At 35.9% G+C, this 26,640-nt stretch overlaps 2 protein-coding genes across 13 annotated transcripts in view; both read left to right on the top strand.

Moving 5' to 3' along the window:
• Positions 1-11,008: 11,008 nt before the first annotated feature.
• LOC116257203 (uncharacterized) overlaps positions 11,009-26,640 on the top strand; it is a 64,210-nt gene continuing 48,578 nt past the window's right edge. For 4 of the 9 annotated variants that reach the window (XM_050078668.1, XM_050078664.1, XM_050078667.1 and 1 more), the window contains exons 1-7: positions 11,011-11,388; positions 13,456-13,576; positions 14,251-14,438; positions 14,530-14,637; positions 14,779-14,843; positions 15,134-15,239; positions 16,190-16,225. In XM_050078668.1, the coding sequence (XP_049934625.1) occupies positions 11,200-11,388; positions 13,456-13,576; positions 14,251-14,438; positions 14,530-14,637; positions 14,779-14,843; positions 15,134-15,239; positions 16,190-16,225 (813 nt within the window). In that variant the 5' untranslated portion in view covers positions 11,011-11,199. Of the gene's footprint in view, positions 11,389-13,455; positions 13,577-14,250; positions 14,439-14,529; positions 14,638-14,778; positions 14,844-15,133; positions 15,240-16,189; positions 16,226-16,341; positions 16,429-24,322; positions 24,638-26,640 lie in introns of those variants that run through there. The other 5 variants (XM_050078669.1, XM_050078661.1, XM_050078665.1 and 2 more) reach the window with 5 other exon arrangements.
• On the top strand, positions 17,669-24,113 carry LOC116257430 (uncharacterized). Of its 4 annotated transcripts, XR_007573803.1 has the most exons (7): positions 17,683-17,933; positions 18,294-18,592; positions 19,003-19,154; positions 19,273-21,119; positions 21,210-21,422; positions 21,520-23,474; positions 23,586-24,113. XR_007573803.1 is itself a non-coding variant. In XM_050078660.1 (6 exons), the coding sequence occupies exons 5-6, from the start codon at positions 22,739-22,741 to the stop codon at positions 23,969-23,971; spliced, it is 1,122 nt and encodes a 373-aa protein (XP_049934617.1). In that variant the 5' UTR covers positions 17,672-17,933; positions 18,294-19,154; positions 19,273-21,119; positions 21,210-21,422; positions 21,520-22,738; the 3' UTR covers positions 23,972-24,113. The 4 variants fall into 4 exon arrangements, 2 of the variants coding, with proteins under 2 accessions (XP_031490026.1, XP_049934617.1); XM_050078660.1 differs by having other exon boundaries at positions 17,672-17,933; positions 18,294-19,154; XR_007573802.1 differs by having other exon boundaries at positions 18,294-19,154.

The raw sequence follows: 26,640 nt of genomic DNA, 5'->3' as shown, positions 1-26,640 counted from the left end.
CAAGAAAATAGTGTTGGATTTGAATGGACCTAACTCCAATTACATAAAGCAGCCCCACCAAACCTGAGTCAGTACTTTTATGGCTAATTTAAAATTTGTTAACTATATATTTAATGCTTCATAAAAAAAAATTGGCAAGCTCGTCTGATCGCCCCATCAGTTACGGCAACCGAATGTGTTCACTAATAAATAGAAATGTATGATGTGAGATTCCTTCTTGGGCATTGCCTCAGATGAGGCAGGGCCTCAAGAGATGAGCAGGGCCTCAAGGGTCCACCTACTCTCTCGTTCCGTCCTCTGAACTCTCCCACCTGATGCCGTTCTCCTGACAACATCAACCTGATCCAACTAAATGGTCCGGTAGCAACTTAATATATTACTGTTCATGAGCAAGTTTGAGCTAGGTGTAGTCAGTTTGAAATCGGCTCAAGTGCCTTGAATGCTCGATCCTGACTCGAGTATGATTTCATTAGCTCGAGCTCGACTCAGCTCGTATTCTTAAAACCAAACTCGGCTCTATTTGAGCTCGAGGTTCACCAAGCCAAGCATTTAATTCAAAAAGTATTTTAGATCATTTTAGCAATCTAATCACTTGCATAGATATTTGAGGAATCTACTTTTTTAAATAATTTTATGAAACATATTTTATATAATTTCTTTCACAAGCTTAACCGACTTTAACAAGCCGAACTCACTTAACTCGAGTTGAGCTCAAGTTAGCTCGATTCGTTGAACAGCCCTTAGCTTGATAGTCGCATCCATCGGCCCATTTGCATCCTTGTTTTCAAGACTTATTATGGTGGAACATAATTTGTCTCTTAACTAGTCCGACTGATTGTATTACGATGGCCTATTATATATTTAGAGAGCGTTGTCATCTTATAGACAATAACGACTCTTTTTTTTTTTTGCTTAAAAAATGAAACTGAAACTTTACATTGAAAATAATAGTATTCAAGACTTAATGTAGATGAAATGAATTCTGGGCAAATCATGGGCCAAATTTTTTTATCAATGGTAAATTTTAAAAAAAACAATTATATGGAACAAATATTACATTTCATGAAACACCCTTTAGAGTGCATCTCTATATCTGTCATTGACACAAATATTACAAACACGATTAGCAGATTTGTTCATCCTACGATCGGCTACCTTCAAGTTATCTAGACCTACTAATTTCAAAGGTACCCCATATAGTAGATATTGCTATTACATTGAAATAATTGATATTGAATTAATGATTGTCGATGGAGATTGACTTGCTTGTTGTATTGTAGAGTTTGAGTAAAGGCACGGTGTCATTGGCCTTTTGCTTGTTCGTGCACAGATCCGAGCTTAAAAAAAAATGTAGAGGGAGTATATATTAGGTAAATATCAAGCCACTTGGATAAAAGAGAAAAATCACATCTATTAAAATTAATTATTCAAATGTTGTTTTACAACTCAAGGCCTTTTAGACAAGCAACTTCAGGGTGGAGAAATCTTTATTTTCTATGTACATATAAAACCAGAGTGTAGAAGAATCTGTATCTTCTATATGGATTCCTCCATCCTTGGGCTCGGGTTGCGTGTATAATAGGCCGGATGGCTACGTGGATGGAAAAATCTTTACACAACTCCTTGTATTTGTAGTGGCCAGATGGTTGGAGGACTCCAATGCCTTATATATATTTATGTCGATATGCGTATGTGTGTATGTATATGGTGGTTGAGAGTTTTTACGAGACATAGGATTATGTCCCATTCACTGGCGTCCACAGCTCAGTCCACCATAAAATGTACATTTGTTCTCGCCCTTGGCCAAACATTTACTCTTTTGTGGTGTTTTGTTCATTAACAGATTGAACTAAGTTTTAAGTTTCCCATTCATTAATTCTTTTTATACTTTTAGTTCATACTTGAACATATATACTTATGAAGGTGTGCCATACCAAAGGAAAAATAATAATTTTGACTTCTTTTATTTATGTTTTGGATTACGTATAAGTTTTTTAATCTACTTAAGCTTGCGATGCTATAGTTTCCTTCCCATTTAATTGCAAGAAGCCACGAAGTTTTTTAGACGTGTTTAATTATCGTGGGGTATGCATATTTGTCATGCCTTGTTGTTATGATTAGCATCACTGAATGATGCTACATTAATTTAACATTTACTTAAACAATCTAATCTGACGCTCCTGCACAAAAATGGAGTCTATCTAGTGATTTTTTGCATGGTAAAACTTTGCCATTGGACTACATTTGATTTGAGGATGTTTGTCATTTTGTTAATTCAACGGGTTCTTATTTCAATCCATTTTTTAGTGCATTTTCAATTCTAAGTACTTGTCACAACCAGGGGCGGAGCCAGGATTTTTTTTATGGGCGGGCCAAACGGTCCGCGCGTCGAGCCAAGAGGAGCGATGGGTCAGGCCAAACTAAAAAAAATTAATTTTTTCAATATAAAATTTTTTTTTTTCCTTCACTCACCCAAGCCATGGCCTAGGCGAGCCCCCCCCCCCCTCTTCGCCCCTGTTTCAAAGGGAATAAAAAAAGAAACACATAATACATGTTCTGAAACAAAGATTATGAATCAAATTTCTCAAGGGACTCAAATTGATCGTTTGGGCTTCAAGATGCTTCAACTTATGATCTGTTAGCTTGTGCAATTTATAAGTAACCCATATCTCAACATACTCTGATAGAGAAGAATTTCTCTACATTTTCATGATCAGATTTTAGTTAATGGTTCAATGCTCTGGCCTATAAAACTATCTTACAATGTAAAAAAAGGGAATGTTTTTTTCATAATGTACGGGTAACAAGTTTTGCGAAGTTCATTGCTTTTGTCAAAGGGCGTGAACATGAACAAAACAACCCACACATAAATGTTTCGAGATTCAATACATTACATTCTCGTGTTGTTGTGGCATACCCTGTTGTTTTCATATGTCCTGGTTCGACCTCATGGGCTTTTGAAGCAACGTGTGATTGCACCTAAGGCTAGGCGTCCGGTTGGGCTGCTGCCGGGCTGGCCCGTCCTGGCCCGATTGGGCTCGGGCCTGGGCTGAGAAAAACCTGGCCCGGCCCATTTAGCCCGTTTAGATTAAAAAATAATTTTTTTTAACTTTTTTGTTTTAATAATATATATTTATTATTATTAAATATATTTTATATTTAAAAAATTATTTTATAATTAAAAAATTATTTTTTAATTTTAAATGGACCGAGACCCAGGCAGTCGGGCCGGCCCTTAGCGGGTCGACCCGGCCCGACCCGGCCCAATGCCCACCCTTAATTGCACAGTAAAATATCTTTTTCCAACCCAATTTTTTCTTTTTTCTTTTGACCTGCGATCATTCTATATTTATCCCTCCCTTTATTTATCCCTCCCTTTAAGTAAATTTAGCTTACTTCGACCACCATCTTTGCTAATGATTTGAGAAATCCGAATTTACCATTTGTTTTTGTTTTTTAGCAGGACACTTGGGTTGTTACAGTAGGAAATTAATGAGTTCAGATGCATTAGTGCCACTGTTTGTGAGGAGGAGGTCTATAAAATCGCAAATTAAACGTGGCTTCGCATATTCTTCTTGAAAAAGTCACTTGATCACCATATCCGCCAGTGACCAACTGTTGCTCACGAGCAATGGAACATTATAAACAAGTCCAGCGTGAGCCTGAATTAAAACTAGAGTTATAAATGAGTCGAGTTTAAGTTATAACATTTAAGCTCGACTTGGCTCGTGTTTTCTCCGTAATTTAGTTTTCATGGAAATGTCAGTAATTTTTGACAAATTTTATCACTCTTTTTCGTGTTCATTTTCATTTAAAGAAAAAAAATTGTATGAATCAAGTAATAAAGAAAAATGTCAGTAGTTTTCATGGAAATGTTCATTTTCATAAAGCTCGAGCCGAGCTCACTTGTGCACCTTTGGCTGCTTTGCAAAAAACATCTAAAAATTATTGTTATATAAGAAAATATATTACCATAAAATCACATTTTTAATTACCATAAAACAAAAATCCAGTAGTGATCACTAGCGCTAAACTCCTTGTGATCGGAGAGTTAAAACTTACTAAGTAATTAACATAATACTTTATAATGGAGAAGCAGAATAACAAAAAGCAAGACAATTCCATCCAGCTCGTAGCTAATTATAAAGTAATTAACATAATACTTTATAATGGAGAGTTGAGGCCGACGATTCGCACATCGAATCGCAGTTTAGCAATGGGATCGCTGGAACCAAGATCTGAGGAGCATGAGACGGCTTCAGGAACGGTGCATTTGAAATTCCAAACGATGATCCTTTTCCAAACCAGAGGGGCTGAAGGTGGTCGTCAAGAGGGACGTTCAACGGAGACGCCGGCGCATGTTCGCGTTCTCAACTTGGTCAGAAGCTCCGCCGTCGTGGACCGGAGCAGCTTACAGACCAGAGAGGGAGAGGGAGATGAGCTTCTTGGCGAGCAAGGAGGGCTCCTTCTTCCTTCCGGAGTCCAAGCATGCTGCGAAACACTCGTCAACTGAAGTGTCACGTTATGACCAATTGAAGTTCAGATGAATAATACCGATAGGAATCAAACTAACAATCAAACTCTCACCAACCTTAGAGCAAGATATATATAGGTGTTAGAGGATTCGGGATCAGCTTAATTGTTTTGAGTCCGCTCAGGTCGTCCAAATTTAGACTGTTTAATTATTAATTCCTAATTCAATAGTAAATAACTAAAACTTTCAATTTAGCTGTGAAAAGGTTCAAGGGAAAATTTTTTGCCATGACAATGTTCTCTCTCAATGAAAACAGGGACAAATATGAGAAATAATAAGATTTAAGACAATAATAATTCCATCATTTTTACTAAGTACATTAATGGTTTCCCTACATGTCATTACTGTAATAGCTCTTTATCAATTATTTCTAAGGATGTCAAAATATTCTATTTGGATCAGATATTGGAGCGAACTGTTTCAAAAAAGTCAGATATGAAAAAAAAATTAATATCATATTAAGAAATCAGATCGGATTTGGAATTGGATTTAAGAAATGACATCCATTCAAAAATTTGGATTCGGATATACATAAGTATCTGATCAGATTCAGATATGGATTCGAATTAGATTTATTTTTAAAACAAATATCTTATACCTAATGCTCTTACATTTTGAAAATCAGCTAAATTAAGTTCAAAATTTGAATTCAGATTTGGATATGCATGTAAAAATCGGATTTGGATCGGATTCAGATTGTAAAATTAGATTTTAGATTTGAATTTGGATATGACTTTTCTTTACTCGTATTTGAATATGAATTCGAATCTAAATATGTGAATATCTAAAAAAACAGACATGGTTAAGGATGTATCTTGTTCAAATTTGATATGCTAACACCCCAATTTATTTCCTTAACAATTCTGGAAAAATATAATATTCCAAAAGTTAAGGATGTGTTTGTAAATCAAAAGTTGAGCATGGTTGTCCAAACCATTCAAACATTAAAGCTAGTCAGTCAAATTTACCAATTAAGTGAAAATATTTGTGTACTAATGAATGTGTGAAACTATTAGTTGGTGGAAGTTGCATTTAAGGTACACTTGCGTTTAACATAGATCATGACTTCTTTTTTTTTTTTTTTTTTGCCTAAAAATAGGATCTTACATTCATTTAACAAGTTTACGTATGTTGTAAAATATGCCAAATCGGAGCACTTGGAAAATTTGCTTACCTATTTTAATCACACAGCTCAACCATCTTTGGATCACATTTAAATTACAAAACGTAAAAAATAAATTTGGACTTGGTAGTTTCATGCTTTCATTTGTGGACACCATAATATTCTAATGTAAGGACAGCAGCACTTAAAATACTTATATAAGAAATCCATGAGAATGAAGTAAATGAAAGAGTAAGAATAAGTCAAAAGCATTATAAGAGTAAGAAGCAGGATGGATTAACAAGAACTTGATTCTATATTTATGATAATGTCATAAAAATCTTGTCCACCTCCCTTCCATATATATATCGTGATCAATTTTTTATGAATTCAAACCTTGATGGGGTTGAGGATTTATTATTACTCATCTGCTTCACCCGAAAATAGTTGATTAATAGGTTTTATACTTTGACACATTTACAAAGTAAAAAAAAAAACTCGCACTGAAATGTTGAAATTTAAATTATGTTAAACATATAATTGATTATAGAGTATAAATCACCTAAAATAAGACAGCCATCTAATTGAAGTGGTTCGTAGTTAAGAGAAAAACAAAGAAAAAAATGTATAAATTAATATTAAATGACAAAAATGTCAATCACTTTTTTCTTATTATTTTTCTTTTAACTATCATCATGTTATATATATATATATATAGAGAGAGAGAGAGATTGGTAGAAACTAGACCTTTTAAATATAATTCAATTTTTTTTTTTAATCTAACTTCACCAATATGATGTTAAGGATAGGTTGATGCAAAATATATGAAATAATCTTACCGACATATTCACGTTTGTTCATTTTGACGTTTTTTTTTTCAAAATAACAGTATTATTTACCTTTTTCAGCTGACTTTTTTTTTTCATTTTCAGCGCATTTTTTTTTTTTAAAAAAAAAAGAAAGCAAACGGATCTTTGGTGACTAGTTTCAAGTGATACGAAGAAGGGAGAACTTTGAATTAGGGGTTGTTATTTGAACCGTTTTATCGTAGTTTTGTGCAAATTAAGTTTCTGCCAATAAGTAAATAAAGTAAAATAAAAAATAGATTCACCATAAGGTCTTCAATGGAAACATTCGAATATGATGCGGCTATCACTACAGCCAACTATTTGAATATTGCTTATAATATTGATCTCTTTTGACGTTTTCTTCTTTTTTTCTCCCGTTCTGTTTCCGACGTAACAGTGTATGACTTGGATGACTAAGTAGCTAAGCTTATGAAGGATCATGTTCAACGCAATTGCGAATATGAAACCGTGAGTTGCAATTCAGAAATCAAATTCCGAATTCCTTCTCCAAATTCCAACCAGAAGGACGTAATATCTCTAGTTTCAAACCTAGAGATCAGTATCCACATCCGGATGAGCATATATGGATGTTTCTGTAAGGGCTTTATAAGTATCCAAATGTGTGTGTGTGTGTGCGTGTGCAGAAGGCCACTTGGTCCTCATCTGCACACTCTTGCTTGCATTCGTGCAGTAAGCAGTTGAGTTTGAGTTGCTTTTTTAATTCAAACAGTTAATGTCCGTATAATTGCCTTAGTTACATGGCAAATCGGTTGATATAGCGGATACCGAAGCCTTTATCATGAAATTAAAGTCGGTTTTTGTTGGAACCGAATGCAGATCATGGAATTAAGCTTCATGATCCAAATTCAAAAACATCTTGGTGTAATCTAATCAGGTCTACTTGAATAGAACCAACTGTTTCAAACCAATTAGATCCAGTACTGCTTGATTTGATATATCTGTAAATCCAGATCTGTAATTAGATCTGTTTCAGCTTATGCCAGGAGGGGTGCACCTGAAATGAAAAATCGGCAAATTCACCGGTTCAGTTAAATCGGTTGTGGAGCAGCAAAAAAAGTTCATTTTTTAAAATAATAAATAGGGAAAACTGTACAAAATCTAATTAAAATAAAAATTTCTCACGATATTTTAAAAATTGCTACATTTTTTGACCTTCTAAAAAATTGGGGCCATTTAGCAATTTTCATTGATTTAAAGGCCCCGAGAGATGGGTTCAATCTAAAAAAAATAAAAATTTTATAAAATTTTATATATCTTATATGAAAATTTTGAAAAATTATATTTGTTAAAAATTTAAAACTATAATTCGATTCATCTCATAAAAAATTTCTAACTCTACCTCCAAATAGTCATCGTTTAAAAGGCATCGGTGTTGTCCGATTATTATAACAACAACATCAAGAAGTGATGAGTCCTTCCTTCCAATTATTTGGCTTTGTTGTTCTTTTTTTCTTTTCATTTGTTGTCGTTGTCCAACAATTTTACCTCAAATGCTTGTGAAAAACTTATCAACTAAAATAATTTTAATTTTTAAATGTTGTCACACATTAGACATGGAAAGAGGTACTTTGAATAATATTAACCAGACATGGATTTCCAGCACAATTTTTATTATAATGTCGATCAATTGAATCACGCCACATAAAATACACAGTAAACTTAATAAAACTATAATTAATGTGAAGATTTCTTGAGGACCAACTCTCTATGCTGCAAACGAGAAGTCATTAACACGCAAGTTGAAGAGTAATAGAGGCGGCATCTCGAAGCATGCGCTCTATGCTACAAACGAGAAACCACTGACACGCAAATTGCAGCGTAATAGAGGCGGCATCTCGAAACACCGATGCATGCACTGTATTTTGGAGGATGAAGGATTGAGTGAAGGCTTCGACCTTCTTTGAGCGGTGAGTCAAATCCCGTTCACCCGAAAGCGATTAATTTTTAATATCTAAGGATCCTAACTAAATCATGTATATGTGCTGCCACGTGGCACCTAAAGCCCAAGGTTGGGTGTTTAAACAAAATGCTACAACGATATAATTTTTCAATGTCACCTGATTTGATCCTGCCTCAATCTGAAGCCAGTTATTGATTATGGTGTTCGCAATGACACGTGTCACGGTTAGGATGCAAGCTTGATGCTCAAGATATCATTATTAATGACTTTCTATGCCACTCGATTTGCTTCCAAATCTCAACTAAATCTTAAGGCGGGCCAATCCAATCATGCCACATGTAACTCAGAGATGAAAAACAAAATTATTAACAAAAATGTTTAATATGGAGATCTTAGATCCCAGGTAAATCTAAGATCTATTTAGCCCAGCATAAATCTTTCTTAGATTGGATGGGAGTGATATCAAACCGAATCGAAGCTTTTCAATGATTTCTAATCATCATATATCTCAAATTTAGAGCTATCAAACACCTCTTAAGTGCTGACTATTAATAGCGGAGCTAGTTGTTGGCTGGAGTGGCCGACTGCCCACATCAGCCCATCAAAAATTTCATTATAATGCATTAACTTCTCATTGTTATGACTTTAAATTTATATCTTTGCCAATGCTGACCATTCAACATCTGTCATCTAAAACTCACGATGAAATATTTTAAACATTAAAAAAATAAAAAAAAAAGTTGCTCGAAATTAATAAATCACCACCCCATTTTGTCAACTTCATCCAATAGCTACACAATTTTCATGTTATTTCTCAAAAAATAGTTTTAAAATCTTAAAAATTGATGGTCAAATCATAAACATGTTAATTTGCCCCCAATTGTTGAAAAAAAAAACATTTAAAATTGTTGATTTGTTAACTGTTAATTCTTTGAGTAGCTTTTCGTAATATTCTATAACAATTTTCTATTTTCCCAACAACTTGCATGAGTAGTATTGGTGGGTTGGCTAAGGGGTTGTTTGTCAATGAGACACTTACGAGTATTTCATGAATCTAACCAATCTTTAGGTTACATTCATGGACACATGTCTTAGTGATTTATAAATATGCTTTAAAAGTTGCGACAGATTCATCAAACACTCACAAAATCTTTCTGCTACTAAATAATCTTTAATAAACATGTGTCGTATAAACCGAGTTCTGTGTTACGGGCTTTCATAAAAAGGTTTGAAATGAACAACCCCTTTTATGACACACATGCCAATGGGACTCCAAGTGCCCTCCCAATGCCACTCTACAACAAACAACTCAGCCTAATGGTTCCGTCTCAAGACAACCAATAGGAACTCGCCATGTAAGACTGGTGAACAAATGTGGAGCTATGCATGTGACAAGTGGTTGGAATGTTGGGTCCCTCTCTCCCTTCTTTTTTGGGTTTGGGGACAAAGGAAATTTGCCCTTGGCTGTTATCTCTCATGTTATAACAACAGCAGCTACAGTTGATTTCATTGGAGTGATGGCTCCTTTGGACCTCTCTAATACATTAATGTAAGTCTGTTTGATTCAATAATGTAATGTAATCTTTTGCATTTGTTAGATCTTCAATTATTGGTGTCATCACCTTTTGAATAATAAAAATTTCTTTATATTTGGTTTTTATAATAATTATAATTAAAATGCTTCAAGGAGCATAGTGTTAGTCGGTATGTAGTTCGATTCCTGTGGACGCTATGATCCTACATTTTAAGATGGTGGAGCACGACATTCAAGTTAACGAGTGTACCGCTACCATTGCTGAAATTATTTGATTGATTAGAGTATGGATTTCATTTACCAAAATGCCCCTATGGCTCAATGAAAGAACTCTCGTCTATATGGGCAAAAGTGGTAAGGGGTAAAAATTATACAAAAATCTATTGACTAGCGACTAGCGTGACATAGAGACTTGAACTTGCAATCTCAAGCTCAAGGTTCACTCTTATCCAGTGGCACTTGTATATTTTCTTCATTTTTCATTCCATGAGTAAATGAATCGTGTGTTAATTTGAAGTGATGATGAATCATCTCACATTCAAAATGTTCACAGAAATAAATTCTATACTCTTCATGCATATAATCTAATAACTATATATGTGTGTAGGACCCAATGCTTAATGTTGTTAATGTTAATAGATGGTTAAACATAAAAAGTGTGGCTGGAAGTATCATAAATTATTACTAAGAAATATATGATTTTTAAATTTTAACCAACTAATTAAAGGCGTGCCAATTATCCAGAAAAAAATTGAATGATGCCACGAGAAGAGTACTCATAAGATAATTTATTTGGGCACAGATGAAAATCTTTTTTAAGAATTTAGTTGGTAAAAGGAAATTTACTTCCGTGTCTCGGTTTGAGGTTCAGATGAAAGATTACACTGCAGAGAAAACAAAATTTTTATGACAAAATGCGTTTTAACCATGGCCGGCAACTGTGAAGTAGAAGCCTGTTTTGTATGGCCACGGTTGCTCACCGGCACGTCGAGCTCCTTTAGCAGCTGCCCCTCTTGCCACTTGCCGGCGCATTTACCAGAGAAGGTTAATGAATGGGCACGGATCGATGGAGACGTAGAACGACAAAAAGAGTTGTTGCCAACAAAATAAATTCCTGCAGGATGGCGAACCACGTAGCCGTTAGGTGCTCTTCTTCCCAAGCGATCGAGTAGAGGAGCAGCACATGACCACAAATCTTTTTCTGCAAAGGGGCTTTAATTCCGAGAAAAAGGAAGAAGGGGAGGGAATTCTGTGTGAAAGATGCGCGCCTGGTCGCTGCTCTCGGCGTCACCTTTTCATCCTCACGCTGCCAACCCCCTGCGATTATCTTCTCCTTCTTCTTGTTCTTTGCAGTGCTCAGTGCCCACAGTTCCAGCAAATGCCAGGACGAGGAAGCCTCCTCGTCGGGGGGTCGTCCTTGCGTCGACCGCAACTCCATCGAGAACTCAGGTTCGTGTTTGGAGCCCCTTGTGCTGTATGTTTGAGACGGTAGTTACTTGCCATATGCTGTTTCTTATGATTCTGAATCATTCCTGGTTAAATCCGAAAGATGGTCTTCCATTTATCGGCCGGAGAACCTAAGAAAACAGAAAAGAAATAAGGTGGGCACAGCTCAGTTCATGTCCCTCTGTCATTATTTTGAATCCTTACTCGCTAAATGCTAAGTTGGTTATTCATATCTTCGCCTAGTCAAGAACAGAAGGAAAGAGAAAAAAAAAAAGAAAAGGTGGGGTCATTCATGATGCAGAAATACAGTTCTCGTTCTACCATTTTGGATATTTTCTGGTTAAACAAGGAAAATGCTTGCTCATTTCTTCGCCAAAAACAGAAAAAAGAGAACAAGAGATGGTGGGAACATTGACGACATGGGATTAATATTTGGGCGTCCCCTGTCCCTGTGATTGATCAAGGTGGTCGGGTTCTCTGTCCTCTTAAACTATTTATAACGCAAAAAGATGGAATATGTTGTGTGACGCAGAGTGAGATTTTTATACGTTGATAATGAAACGACCACTTTGTTTCTTCGTGAAAAAGCATACTGAAATAGCTTAGTTCTGGGCGTCCTTGATAGATGTATTCCAATAAGAAATACGAGAACTGTGGAGATCACTCGCGGAGAACGGAATTTTCATGAAAAGTGAGTTCAAGTTCCATTCCTATGAGGTGGACAAAGCTGGAAGATAACTGAAAATTACCGGCTGTAGGTTGGCCATTTGGAACTGCGTCTTCACTTTTTTTACTGTTGCATAGCTCATCTTAGAGCACTTTGGTTGAACTTGAGGGTCAGAATTATCATGATCTTATTTCTTAATTCTATAAACCTGTAGCAGGCAAAATTTTGAACATGTATCTAATTACATTTTGACGATAATGATTATGTCCATCTCGTCCATGTCCCTCCCCTCCAGCTCTAAGTGCCTTCCGAATGGACCCAACTGACGGTTTCTATTGTTTACAATGATATAGGCATCATCATTAAACTTTTGGCAATGTTTAACTTTTTATAGTTTGACTTAATTCAGTTATGTCTTAGTCAAAGTCACTCCAGTAAGGATTCATGAAAATCGGATGGTGTAGAAATAAGGCCATCAAACCTTCCTACTCTTACCGGATGATTCTTCATTACTCAACAAAATGATGCCCAACATCCATCCAAAAACAAAAGATACCCTGTGGCACACCCTTTTCTGGGACATGGATGCTTCATGAAAAATGGCACTGCATTTGGATAGCTAGTTTTTTTCCCCATTAGCTAAGCAAGTTCATTTACTAATTTCTACAGAATTCTGGAAATGAAACAGTTGGACATTAAATACCAATAGGAGCTGTCTCAAATTTTGTTGCCATGAAAAGGCTTACTTGCTGAAGTACTTTGGAAGTTTGAACAATTGAAATGCCTATTCATCTCTGTGTTTTGAAAGTGAAACTCTCACAAGGCATATTTATTAGCATATCCATAGTTTGTGCATGTGTCAAATTGTCTAAAAACTTTTAGCACCGGGATATCTTGCTTATCGTCATTTCCCTTTTTTTTTAATAAAACCACATGATCCACATTGTTGCCCTCAAGTTGGCACCCTTTTTTCCTTAATTCTGCAGCAAAGATTTGGATCCATTAACATGTCCACATGCTGCTCAATTAGGATGGCAGATGTTCACACACCATGGGTACATATATATTCATGTCATCTTATGTGATTGACTACTTCTTGTTCCATTGCCATGTCAAATAGACAAATAGTGAAAAAATAAAAAGCGATTATTGTTAACCTTCAGGCTCAAACAAAACGGTAGTGGGCATCTATGTGAAACTCTTTTGAGGCAAGGCAGAAACAAAACCATGCAGTGGTAATCTAAATGAAACTCTTTTGAGGAAAAGGTCAATTGATCTTTCTTTTCTTTTAGGTCTGCTGATTTCTTAAGCATTAGTGACATTGATCATGTAAGATCTCGTCTTTTTTCATAGATAACCGTATGTATTCTGAATTAGACCTGTCTGTCCTCTTGCTCTTATAGAGAATAATGGAAACTATTTCACTTGCTGGTCAAGGAGCAGGAGGCGCTGGAGGCAGTTATTCATATGATGCCTTGAAAAGGTTGGACAAGCTGTGGCTCAGTATTTGTTCTTCAAAACCAGGTAATTTTGTTCTGATTATGAAATGCTCAATAATCTGTTTCAAGTGACAGTATTTAAGGGTATTCACTCTGTTAGCTCATTTAGTTAAGTTATAATTAAGGGCATCCTTAATGGGTGATGAGACAGGGTCTGGCATTTTATAGAAGCACATTCATCATGTCTCGGTTTTCATAGTGTTCTTGACATAAAGCAAGCTGCACCTGTTCCATACTTCCATGTTGCTGATGACTGGCGGGTCCAACTAAGTGACTTGGCCAAGCTTTAATAACTTTAAGTGAGAGCTTTAATTTAGAAAAAGCTATCTAATAAAATGTCTCTTGTAAGCCAAGAACTAACTTATAAGTCAAATAAAGTACATGAGGCTACAACTGTGCTATACTCATTCATTGTGTAATAAGAAATACAACAGCTAAGTGTACTGTGATTTGTTTCAAATACTTCAGGACTTGCCATCAATTGATCAAAAATCAAATCAACAAGAACGGCTCCCCTAAAGTAAGCACATGAATCAATCAGACAATGTTTGAGAAATGCACTTGTAAAAGTATATTATGAATGCCCGTATTAGTGTATATGGACAGCATGTTTACAACTTTACATACATAAAACTAGAAAATTTGACTTTGCCATGTTATAGTTTTATTCTGCTTGACTTGAGCTGTCATAGTTTACAGAAAATTTCAAACCTAGTGAAGTTGTTAAGAGGCTTGATGGTTCATTCTGGTACTCCAATGACGAGAAGGAAATATCAGATAAATTTGACGTCTTAGTCTGTGGTGGTACTTTGGGAGTTTTCATAGCTACTGCTTTGAGCCTTAGAGGTCTTAAAGTGGGAATTGTTGAAAGAGACATGGTGAAAGGGGTAAGCTGTTAGCTAAAGCTTATCCGTTTAACTGCTAAATTCTTTTGATACACAAATACAGTATCACTGCTTATAATGGTATCAAATACAGAGGGAGCAAGAGTGGAATATATCTGAGAAAGAATTACGGGAACTAGTTGAAGCTGGGATTCTGTTAGAAAATGATATAGAACAGGTCACTGTTGCAAAGTTTAATCCAGTAAGGACTCAACTTTCTGGCTTCTATGTGTGTGTGTGTGTGTGGAAAATGATAGGTTATAGTAAGAGTAAATATCTGCTAGTGATGATAAAGCTTTCTACTTCATCTTCTGTGACGTGTCTGTCTTTAATCATATGACAGAACAGATGTGGATTTGAAGGAAAAGGTGATATTTGGGTTGAAGATATCCTTAATCTCGGGGTTTCGTGAGTATCAGTTTCTTTTATCTATTTGCTAGATGATCATTTTGCAAAATATGCCTGTTTTCTTCATACTTCTGAAGAGATCCATTATTGTGCTTTTTTCATGGTTCTAAATATTGTTTCTTTTGGAGTCATGTTTTCTCAAGTTTTTTCTGCGTCATATGGTTGTAAAATCTATGGTTAGTAAATATATTATAGCTCCTATTAATTGTTACAATTTTTTGGATAATGTATAAGAGTGACTTATCATTCTCACTTTAGATAATAGCATTGCTGAAATTTTGTACCTACAGGCCTGCAAAACTAATAGAAGTTGTGAAACAACGATTTATAAACTCTGGGGGAACCATCTATGAGGGCAGCAGCATATCTACCATATCTGTGTACGATGATTCTGTGGTAAGGTTTTTTAGCATTTGTGATGTTTCTAGAATTTTAGCTTGGCTGTTAAGCTGTCCAATTGATTTGTTGTTTATGTGAGTTTATTAACAAGAAATACAAAACTTTTAACAGATTGCAGGCTTCAGGTAAACTGATTTTTGACAAATTTATGCATAGTTTGATCCTGTGATGACATCACAAATATAGAACTGTTAATTTTGTTGGCCTCTAATAATTGACCATTAAATGTTGTCTGTTTAACCAATGATAAACTAAACTCCATTACTTGGCTGAGACCATTAGATGTTTTTTGGTTAGACCTGTAGATATCAACTAAACAACTATGAGATACATTTATCTTGAGGCACTTATATACTGACTCAAGTAAAGAATACCTGTGCATATCAATTAAATAGACATTTTAGTTCAGGATAATCAAATGATGAAAGATGAAATATGTAGAGAGGGGGGTGGGGTGGGGTGTGGGGGGCAGTTCTCAAAGGCTTTTCCTGGCTTGGCACCATTAATAAATCATATGAAAAGTAGTAACTGAGAGGTGGAATGCTGTATTTGTTAAATAAACCAAAAGGAAGATCGTACAGATCTTTCTTAAATCTTATTGATGGGTAGATAGAATCTTGCTTAAAGTGGCTGAAAGGCCGGAGGAGCATGAAACAACTATATTGACTGCACTAGGAGGAAACATGTAAGAGAGTATTGGAGAATAAAAAAGTGGGTTATTGCATGGGCCACTTGAATAAATGGGCAAAACAGAAAAGGATCCTAATAAACAAGAGAAATGGAATATTTCTGAGTCGTCCTCTAAGCAAAAGAGTTTCCTTAAATCAGAAAATACATGGTTCCCCTACATGGCTGAACTTGTAAAGCCTTTCAGCCAGTTTGCGTTTTGTTGAAAATTCATTTTTCTGATTACATTTATACTTGTTGTCTTCTTAAACTTCATGCAGAAACTGGGGGATCCAGTTCTTCATCCATTTCTGCAGGTACTTGTATCCACAGAAAATTGTCAAGATCTTAAAATGTTACTTATTTCATCAAGAACTTGCCCCTTTTGAGAAAATTGCAAGTCAAGAATCTTCTTGTTATGATTTTTTGACAGGACGTGGTCCAGTTTTGGCCACTGGCAAGGACATTAGGAACTATTGTGCTAAGCCAGCCACAAATTCTTCCATCGATTTTCAAGCAGGTAACTATAGCAATATTCATTTATTGTCCCAGTTGTTGTCGTCCGTAGAATTTCTGTTACAGGTAAAACCGTAGAAGAGTTGTTTATGTCTGGTTTGATCCGTGGCTGCCACTTCTCTTCTGACGTTTGCTCCCATGAGGAGACTTGAACGAGAAATGACCAATTTGACTGAGCACCACATCTTTCTTCTTCGCCTTCAGATAACTTGGTCATTTTGTGTTTTTATCATGATGACAAACATTGATGGAATTTTCAAAATATTGCAGTATTGCCCAAAAAAAAGTTTATCACAAACTTTTTGAGAATGTTGCCAAAACTCATTTTCCCAGAATATCACAAGTAGCATTATTTTAAAAATACATTCTGATTTTTTTTCGCTCCTAACGCTTGGAATAATTATTTAATTTCTCATTAATGTTCCTGTAAGAAAATCAGTAGAAAACTGATAATTTCATTTTTCCAATTATTTTTTGTACGTCTTTTTTTTTTGGGTCGTATGAGATGACAAACTTTTTGTTAATACCCAAGGAAAACCTCTGTTAAATTTTCATAACAATTGCCAAAATCAAGTGTTTAAGTTTTTTAAGATAATTTTCAATGTTAGCCTACCTTTTTCAGAAAATGCACCTAATTACCATGTTTCCAGAATGGGTATAATCTTTCTAATTTTGAAAAGCGTTTTCCATAAAATTATTGTTTTGCCTTTTCTAAGAGCACAGAAATCATTGATCACTTCAAAGGAGCTCGGATACTTATTATGTATACTATTTCATGGAATTAAAAAATATGTAAGAAAAATTATCTGCACACAAGTGTAATCTAGGAGAATAGCTAGCTTGCATCAATAAGATAAACTATATGTGAATATCATGGTCATAAAATATCACCTTTGTTTTAGAAAAATTGCGTTTTTATCACCAAAACTGCATGAAATGTTTTAATGGATGAAGCTTGTTATTTTGTCAGCATGCGGCCAAAAGACATTTCTTGATGTTAGCATGATATTTTCTTTTTTTATAAAAAACTTTTTCGATGTATTATATGTTTTCATTTTTTATTTAAGATTTTAAAAACTATTTTAAATTTTGTCAATATGCTAAAACGAAAAAAAAAAACGCGTCTAAACGTGTATTTTCGCGTCTTTTGTTTTTAGAAGGCAATTTTTTATTTCGGGCGGTGGCATTCGACTGTAATTTGAAAAACTTCTAAATGGTAGTTTGGGTAAAAAATGAATAAAACGTAAAACTCAAAGACATTTCGAGTTCTTCGACAGAAGGGGGCGGACGAGTTTTTAAAGAGTTTAGGGTTTTCAGATTTGGGAACGGTGAAATCCCGGCGATTTCCGATTTCCAGCGAGGTTTCCGACATTAAATTCGCCGGTGGAGCAGAGCGGCGTCTTCTTTTTTGTGTCGAGTTGCAGTTTCCGGCACCGTGCAGACCTTCGACAGCTTTCCGGCACCGTGTAGACCTCCGACTGCTACATCCGACCACGCTCTCGTGCTCAGGTAGGCTTTCCGTTAGATTTTTAGTCCATTTTCATATGTGCGTTGGACATTTTGACTTTTTGTTTACGTCCGTTAGTTTCTAATTTTTTTTTTTTTCGTTTTCGATCGATTAGTTTCAAGTTTTTGTTTTCACTCAATTTGCATACGTCTGTTGGTCGTCTACTTTATAGTTTATAGTTTATACTATATACCTCTTGTTTCAGTCTATTTGCATATGTGTTTAAGCAATTGTCTATCGCTGTTAAACTTTGTAGTTTGTACGTTTCTTGCTTTGTGGAATAGTTTTGTTTTCAGTCGATTCGCGTATGTGCTTAGGCAATTGTATGTCGCTGAAATGACGGTCAGATTTTATGGCTTCAGGACCTCAGTTGCTTGATACTTGACAGCTGCATAAAATGCCTAGAGGGAAGGACATGTTTTGGTCACATGCAACTCAAAGCGATGATGGGAAGTTGATTTGTAAATTTTGTTCTGAGCAATATGCCGGAGGAATTACACGATTTAAGTATCATTTGGCTGGACTTCAGGGCAATGATGCTGCTCCATGTTCTAATGTGCCTGAAAATGTCAAGCAAAGGGCAATCATAGCTTGTGGAGTTATTTCTGACAGACCCATGAAGAAGGGGAGAATGCAAAGTGGAAGTGAATCACATTCAAGTGTAGGTTCACCATCTTCAGGCAGCAATTTTTTTTGTGGAACTTTGTCTGAGGGAGGAACAGGCCAACAACAAACAATTCCAGGCATGATGAAAAAAGTAGAAAAAGATTTTGTGGATAAGCTTCTACTGAAAGCAATGTTGTACGTATCGTACGATACGACCCCGTATCGTACGATTCGTATCGTATCGTTTGAAGAAAACGATACGATACACCCCTCGTATCGTAAAAAGGGGGTGTATCGGCCTTGTATCGCACGTATCGTACGATACAAAGCCCGTATCGTACGATACGGGGCGATACACCCCGTATCGTACGATACGGCCTAAAAACGCAAAAGGGGGCCGAGACCTACTTATTCGGCTTCTTTTTCAAATTTTTCTTCCGTTCTTCATTTCTAACGCTTGGATAGTGCCGTGAGGGAGGGCGATCGTTCATTTTGACCGTGAAGAACTTGATTTTCATCGTCAAATCGAAGATTAAGTGGTCGATTTGTGCGTGGGTGCTTGATTTTCGTGGGAAGGAAAGGGGTTTTCTTCATTTCAGACATTTCTTCTTCGTAAGGTATGAAATCTCATGTTCTTACCATGTATTCTTAATTTTTTACCGTATAATCGTAGATTTGAAGACTTTGAGTGTTTTTCATTAAGTTTACCATAGGATTTCGTTTTTTTTTTTGAAGATATGGATCCTACATGGCAATGGTGCGAAAGGGTGAAGGAGAATAACCGTTTGAAACTCAAATGTGGCTTCTGTGGGAATACACTTTCAGGAGGGATTATTAGAATGAAACACCATTTGGCAGGGACCTCCAAAGATGCGTCTCCTTGTGTTGGAGGACCAAACAAACCTTTGCCTCGCATCAACAATGTTTAGATATGCTTCATGCTTTACGTCAAAAGAGAATACAAAAAGAAATTGAAGATGCAGATGTAGGCTATAATGTGCCTTTGGAAGATGAAGAAGAAGAGGATGAAGCTTATGAATGTGATGATGAAGACGATAGCAGTCTAAGAACAGATTTGGAGACCTCAAGAGGTAGAGATCGTAGAGGAAAAGGGATTATGTATGAAGGAGGTCGATCTGGCATAACGGGAAGGAAGAGGAGAGGCACAACAGATGTTAGGGCCAGGCGTGGTATGCGACCACCTAGTGGTAGAGTTCCTACTGGTAGGTCTAGTGTTGGCTCTATTAAGAGTTTTTTCCCTTCATATACCAGCCCAGGTGGTCAGCCGCAGATTCGTGCTGCTATGACATCTAAAGATATGCTATATCATGCACAAAAGCAGGTAGGGAAATGGTTTTATGATGCCTGTATTCCATTCAATGCAGCTAATTCTTTTCAATTCCAAGCCATGGCAGATGCAATTGCTTCTATAGGCCCCGGATTCAAAATGCCATCATATCATCAGTTGAGAGGCAAAATTCTTCAGGATACAGTCAAAGAAGTGTCTGAGCATTGCGATGAGTTGAAATTATGTTGGAAGGAAACAGGTTGCTCCATTATGTCAGATGGTTGGACTGATACAAGGTCAAGAACACTTGTAAATTTTCTTGTGTATTGCCCTAAAGGTACAATGTTCTTGAAATCTCTTGACTTGTCTGATGTTCCTAAGACTGCTGAGATTTTATTCAATGTTTTTGATAATGTTGTACAAGAAGTTGGACCTGCAAACATTGTACAGTTTATTACAGATAATGCTGCAAATTATAGAGCTGCAGGAGATTTGTTATTTCAAAAGTATAGAACATTTTATTGGAGTCCATGTGCCACTCATTGTGTTAATCTAATGCTTCAAGATCTTAATGAGATGCATGATATGAAATCAGCCATTGACCAATGTCAAGAGGTAACAAAATTTATCTATAATCATGCATATGTATTGAGTTTGATGAGAAAATTTACAAAAGGAGTTGAATTAATACGACCTGCACAAACTAGATTTGCCACAAATGTATTGACTGTGCAGAGTGTGGTGAAACAAAGAACTCCTTTGAGACAGATGTTTGCTAGTGAAGAATGGGCTGCATATCCACATGCTCATAAAAGAAATGTTTCTTTAGTTGTGGATATTATATTCAATAACGTATTTTGGGAATCATGTGTGAAGCTATTGAAGGTTTGTGTTCCATTAGTTAAGGTTCTCAGGTTGGCTGACAGCGAGGACAGACCTTCTATAGGGTACTTATATGAGGCTATGGACAAAGCAAAAGAGGCAATTCGAGACAACTTAAAGGAAAAGAAAAAGTTATATATGCCCATATGAAAGATTATAGATAAAAGGTGGACTGGACAGCTTCATCAACCTCTTCATGCAGCAGCTTATTATCTAAATCCTGCAATTAGATTTTCTCCTACATTTAAGAAGGACAGAGAAGTCATGCATGGTTTGTTAGATTGTATTAATGTGTTAGTGGAAGATTCTACAGAACAAGATGCTGTGCACAATGAGTTGGATCTATATGATAGTTGTTTTCGGAACATGGGACTACCTGCCGCCGTTCGAGCCAGGACAACGATGCGTCCAGGTAAATACATAGAAATTTTTAATTTACTTTGCATTTGTTACATTTGATTCTTTTAAAACTTTCACATTGATTTGTTATATTTTTGTTTAGATTTGTGGTGGAATAGGTATGGGTTTGATTGTCCAAACCTAGCACGTTTTGCAGTCAAAGTCCTCAGCCAGACATGCAGACATGCAGTGCTAGTGGATGCGAAAGGAACTGGAGTGTGTTCCAACATATCCATAGCAAAAAAAGGAATAGGCTCGAACATAAAAGGTTGAATGACCTTGTCTTTGTTCGATATAATATGAGGTTGAAACAAAGGTAATATAGGCATATACCTTAATTAATGTTTACATTTTTATGTACAATATATTTATATGAAATTATATACTAACAAATTTTCTCTTATTTAATGTAGAGAATTAGAAAAATCATTAGCAAGGAAGCACACATCTCAGTTCGATCCTATCAGCTTGAAAAATTTTGACGATCTAGAGCCATGGATTGAAGAAGAACCAGCTACAATATTTGATGATGAAGATCTTGAATGCTTCAACCTTGAAGTTGAAGCAACAGAAGGCTTTGTTGATGAAGGAGAGTCTGCTACTGCTGGTGCTGGTGCTGAATATGTTGGTGAAGATCTTCCAATTCTTGACGATGAAGAAGAAGAAGAAGATGAAGATGAAGATGATGAATCATGAATGAGAGTCAAGTCAAGAGTGCTTTCATTTTATATGTATCAAAAACTTAAGAGTTATGAATCTATGGTTGTTGAACACTTGATTGAATGTTTTATCATTTATGATTTTATCACTTTATGGCTTATGGCCTTATGCTTTGTTGAATGATATTGTATTATTGTTATGAATTTTGATGTTTATGAATGATGAACGCGTAAGTTTATAGCAATAATAAGTCTATCATTATCTCAAACATGTTTTCTATGAACAATTTATTATTTTTAATTTTTTCTGATTTTTTTTATGAATTTTCCGAATTTTTTTAAATTTTTTCTGATTTATTAATAATTTTTTTAAAAAATTTACGATACGGTTACGATATGTTACGATACGTTACGATACGGCGTATCTTAAAGCCCGACCGATACGGCTTACGATACGCGTTTTACAACATTGACTGAAAGGTATTGTAATGAATAATGTGCCTTTCAACTTGCTTCAATCAGTGGATTTCAAAAATTTTGTTGCTGCTGCTACAAACTTTGGACCAGGGTACATTCTCCCGAGCTCTGAAACAACGAGAACGAAACTACTAGATGAAGCAAGAAAAGATGCTCTAGTATATGTTGATGAAATGAAGAAAACATGGACAGAATCTGGATGCACAATTATGTCTCATATTTGGAAAGACACGATTAGAAGCAAGTTCTATATAAACTTATTGGTGAGCTCTCCAACTGGCACCGTATTTTGGAAGGCAAGTCAAGTTGAAAAAGGCCCTAAAAGTGCAGAATTTATAGTTGATTTTTTATCTCCAACTATAGAAGAAATTGGGGCAAACAATGTTGTACAATTGTTACCGATAATGGAAGCAATTATAGAAAAGCAAAACGTATTCTTGAAGGAAAATATCCAAACATTTTTACCACATCTTGTGCTGCCCATTGCATTGACTTAATGCTTGAAGACATTGATAGTTTAGAAGATGTGAAAAATATCATGTGCAAAGCAAGGCAGGCTGTCAAGTTCTTATATAATAAGCAACATGCTTTAGATATAATGAGAACTTATACAAAGGGAAAGGAGTTGAGGAGGCCCGGTGTGACTAGATTTGCCTCTCAATTTATTTGTTTGGATTCCATCTTAAAACAAGAAGAGGGCCTGAAGTTTATGGTTGCCTCCAATGATTGGAGACATGTTGAAAACACTGAAAAAAATGATGCAAAAGAACTTACAAGGCTCATTCAAAATGAAGATTTTTGGAGAAAGGCAAAAGAAATAATAAGGTTTGTTGAACCATTAGTGAGAGTACTTAAGATGGTAGATGGGGAAGGAGCCACTATGGGCTATTTGTATGAAGCACTTGATAGAGCTAAAGAAGCTATCAAGAGTGCATGCAACAACATGAGAGAAAAATATATGCCATATTGGAGTATAATTGACAAGAGATGGAACCGTAATTTGAACAGTCCCATATATGCCGCAGCAGCTTATCTAAATCCTCATTTGTTCTGGAATAATAAAGTAAGGATGAATGATGAAGTTCGGAAAGGTTTGGAGTTAGCAATAGAAAAACTTCTTGTTCCTGAGGATTGTGCAAATATGTCTCTTGAATTGGCCAAATATCAAACCAGACATCCATCATTATTTCGTGGTGAGCTATCCATGAATATTATTGACACTTCTCATCCACGTAAGTGTCTCACTTTTTCTGAATTGTTGATGATTGGTTAAATGTTTTAATTACAAATTTGCGATTGTATGATTCTCAATTTTGTTTGTTTGTTTCTTTAAATTATGTTAGGTGTTTGGTGGTTGATATGTGGATGTTCTGTTCCTATTCTTCAAAGAGTAGCAATCAAAATTTTAAGCCAGCCATGCAGTGCATCAGCTTGCGAAAGAAATTGGAGTGCATTTGAAGCTGTTAATACAAAGAAGAGAAGCAATCTTTTACCATCTAGATTAACTGATTTGGTATTCATTAGAATGAACATGCATTTGCAAAGCATGGCTGCAGAAATAGCAAACATAAATGCAGATCGAATCTATATTGACCATGTGAATCCATTTCCAGAAGCAGAAAATTTAGAGGTTGGGTTGTCTTCAGATTTAGAAGAAGAAGATGATGAAGAATGCGGACCAAGTAGAACCAATGAAGAAGATGACTCTACTTCATGGGATGAAGATTAATGCTGTATACAATTCTTTTCCTCGAAGCAATTATACGTGATAGTTACTGGGATGACACTGCTTTTTTTTTCCCCTTTGTGTTTGTATATGTGCCTTTTTTCCTTACCTTGAAAGTTCACTCTTATAACACCACCACTAACCACATTGTTATCATCTTCCATTGAATTGGCTGACAATTATCAACTCCTGTTTGTGTTGGTCATTTGTTTGTTGGACTTGGAAACATAGCTTCATGGATCAATGTTAACTGAGTTACATGTCAATATTTCTAACAAAATGCAAAGCACGTGTTCAATATATTCCTTATTTTTTTGCAATTCATAGATATTGTTACTAGCCTGGTAGTGTCAGAACTGCAGATGGCATTTGCTAGCTGTGACCAAGACAAACAGGGTCATCATTTACATCTCCTGCAGTTCTAGAGAATTACTTGAATGCGGGGCACTACTATCATCCGTTCTTTATGCAGTCCAGCAAGTCTTGCTTTCAATGGATGTTGATGGTGGGGAAGGTTTTGTTGATTATCCACCTATTGTATTCAGGCTGCTTGATCAGTAACCGAACATTTTTTATTGAATATGCAGCAGAGAGATTTACTGCGGAACAGTCAATATTTGTCTTTTTTTATATTTAATTGTTATTATGACAGTTACAATATTCATTGTCGATTGTGTTGTTTAAAGCTTCAAATGCATATCCAGGGACTTGATCATTCATCTGTACCAATAACATTGCATAAGTTTTGCATAACATTTATTTAAATAACTTTAGAAAATTTTGCCTTATTTTTCTCATTTGGTAAACTCCTTTGCTGCGAAAAACAATTATGCGACACAACTGAAGACAAGCACCCAGTTACATGCTTAGTTCATTCATGAACAAAGAAGGGCTTAAGTTGCCCGGAAGAAAATATTTCGAACACAGATTAGCATTTTGTTTAGCTGAATTTAGCTGATCAGCAACCAGCTGTTGAGTTCATGGCATTTTTCACTTTCAGCAAAAGCAATGTGTGGCCAAAGAAAGTGCTTCATCCACCTGTTCAGGGGCTGAACTCGAATACAAAATCAAGTCGAAGATTGTGTCTCTTTATTGGCATAATATGATAATCTGCCTAACCCACCTTGCTTATATTGGCTGCTAGAAGAGCAAGCATCTGTACATGGGTGGAATGCCTGGCAAGGGTTGTTCAACATTTAATGCGCAGAACAGAAAGCGTTTGGTTTGTTTCGAGCATCTTTTCACCTGCTTACAATCAGGAAGACTGCTTAGAACCATCGACCTAACATAGCACAAAAATATTCAGTTGGTGGTCCAATTGATATACATCGCCGATATGTACAATGATAATTGGATATGTTCATTAATCCATTTGCATCCTACCTCGCTGTATAGTTGTAAAGGAGACCCTCAGCAATTGGGTGGGCTTATATTACAGGGGGAGCGAAAACTTACTTCTTCAGCAGCATATTAAGGGCATAACAATGACAAAAATGCCCAGGAATTATGAAAAGGAGACGAGCTAAAGAAAATCAGGGCTGAGAGCTCCAAACATCTCCAGATATGGCTGCAGTTTTGAGTGCGTGGATATGGGTATGGATTATTAATGACAAAGCCTCTTGGACACTCAGATCCACATTATTCCGGCTCAATCCAAACCTGAATACCTGAATTTTATGGATTGGGTTTGGATTTCGTTTTCACAAACGAAAATTAAGAGCTGCAACCTGAATCATATGTACGGATATCAGTTAAAAATATTATTAGAAGGTAGGTGCTGCACATTCTGGTCTCTGTTCTCTTAACAGCTCCGTTGGTCCCCTGTTTAATTTTCCGTGCGTCGTGACTCGCACCATTCAACTGATCGCTTACGTACATTTTTAAAATGCAGTTGTATCTTTCAATTGTATAAAAAATGCCCTTCCTCTCTCTCCTCAAGAATCAATCACTTCAGTGTGCACCCAATTTCATCTCCACTAAAGAGACTGGACAAGTTTTTGCCATTGTTTCTCTTCTTTCTGTTCAGTTATAAAAATAGCTGAGCAGAGCCCATGTGAAAAATTATTGATGTGATAACTAAACGGCCGAGGGCTAGGCTTTTTTCTATTGAATTATCAACTATTGATCACAATTTAATCAAAATTAATGAATATTTGGGCCGTCGCCTTAAATTGCAAATTCTGGATGTGTAAACACAAGTATGGCCCATTACTAGGAAGCCAATGACTCAAGGTGTCAAGTGTCAACAGCATGTGGGTTTGTCTCTGGATGCATGCCAATAAATGAATGATTTATTATAAAACTGAAGACATGTGAATTTCAACTTAAACAAATCCTTTGTTATGGAACTAAAACCGGTGAATTCAAACGATATGTTCCGGATTCAATGTTCAGACAGCATCGTACTTGTAAATTCCTTATTAGACATTAATGTTCCAAATGCACCAAATCTCTCATATGAATGATGATTTGAAGAGCTTTCTCAAGGGGTAGTGTGAATATTTGCAATGTTCCCTGTTATACGTGGATGATCAGAACTTCTGCACCATCAAGCCATGAAAGCGTAAGAGTTGGTATTCAAGTGCCACCAAATTTTATGCAGCCTACAAGGCTAACTTTTTTTTTTTCATGGACAAAATGCATCATCTATCATGCAATAATATTTATTCTCT

The sequence above is a fragment of the Nymphaea colorata genome, chromosome 7, assembly GCF_008831285.2.
Source record: "Nymphaea colorata isolate Beijing-Zhang1983 chromosome 7, ASM883128v2, whole genome shotgun sequence".
NCBI lineage: Eukaryota > Viridiplantae > Streptophyta > Magnoliopsida > Nymphaeales > Nymphaeaceae > Nymphaea > Nymphaea colorata.
The sequence above is the reverse complement of the archived record's forward strand: the minus strand, read 5'-3'. Positions and strand labels throughout refer to the sequence as shown.

Coding starts and splice junctions, on each gene's coding strand:
- LOC116257430 (XM_031634166.2), top strand. CDS start 22,739: ATGCTTGAAGACATTGATAGTTTAGAAGATGTGAAAAATATCATGTGC. Junction 23,475..23,585: donor TATTGACACTTCTCATCCAC/GTAAGTGTCTCA, acceptor AAATTATGTTAG/GTGTTTGGTGGTTGATATGT.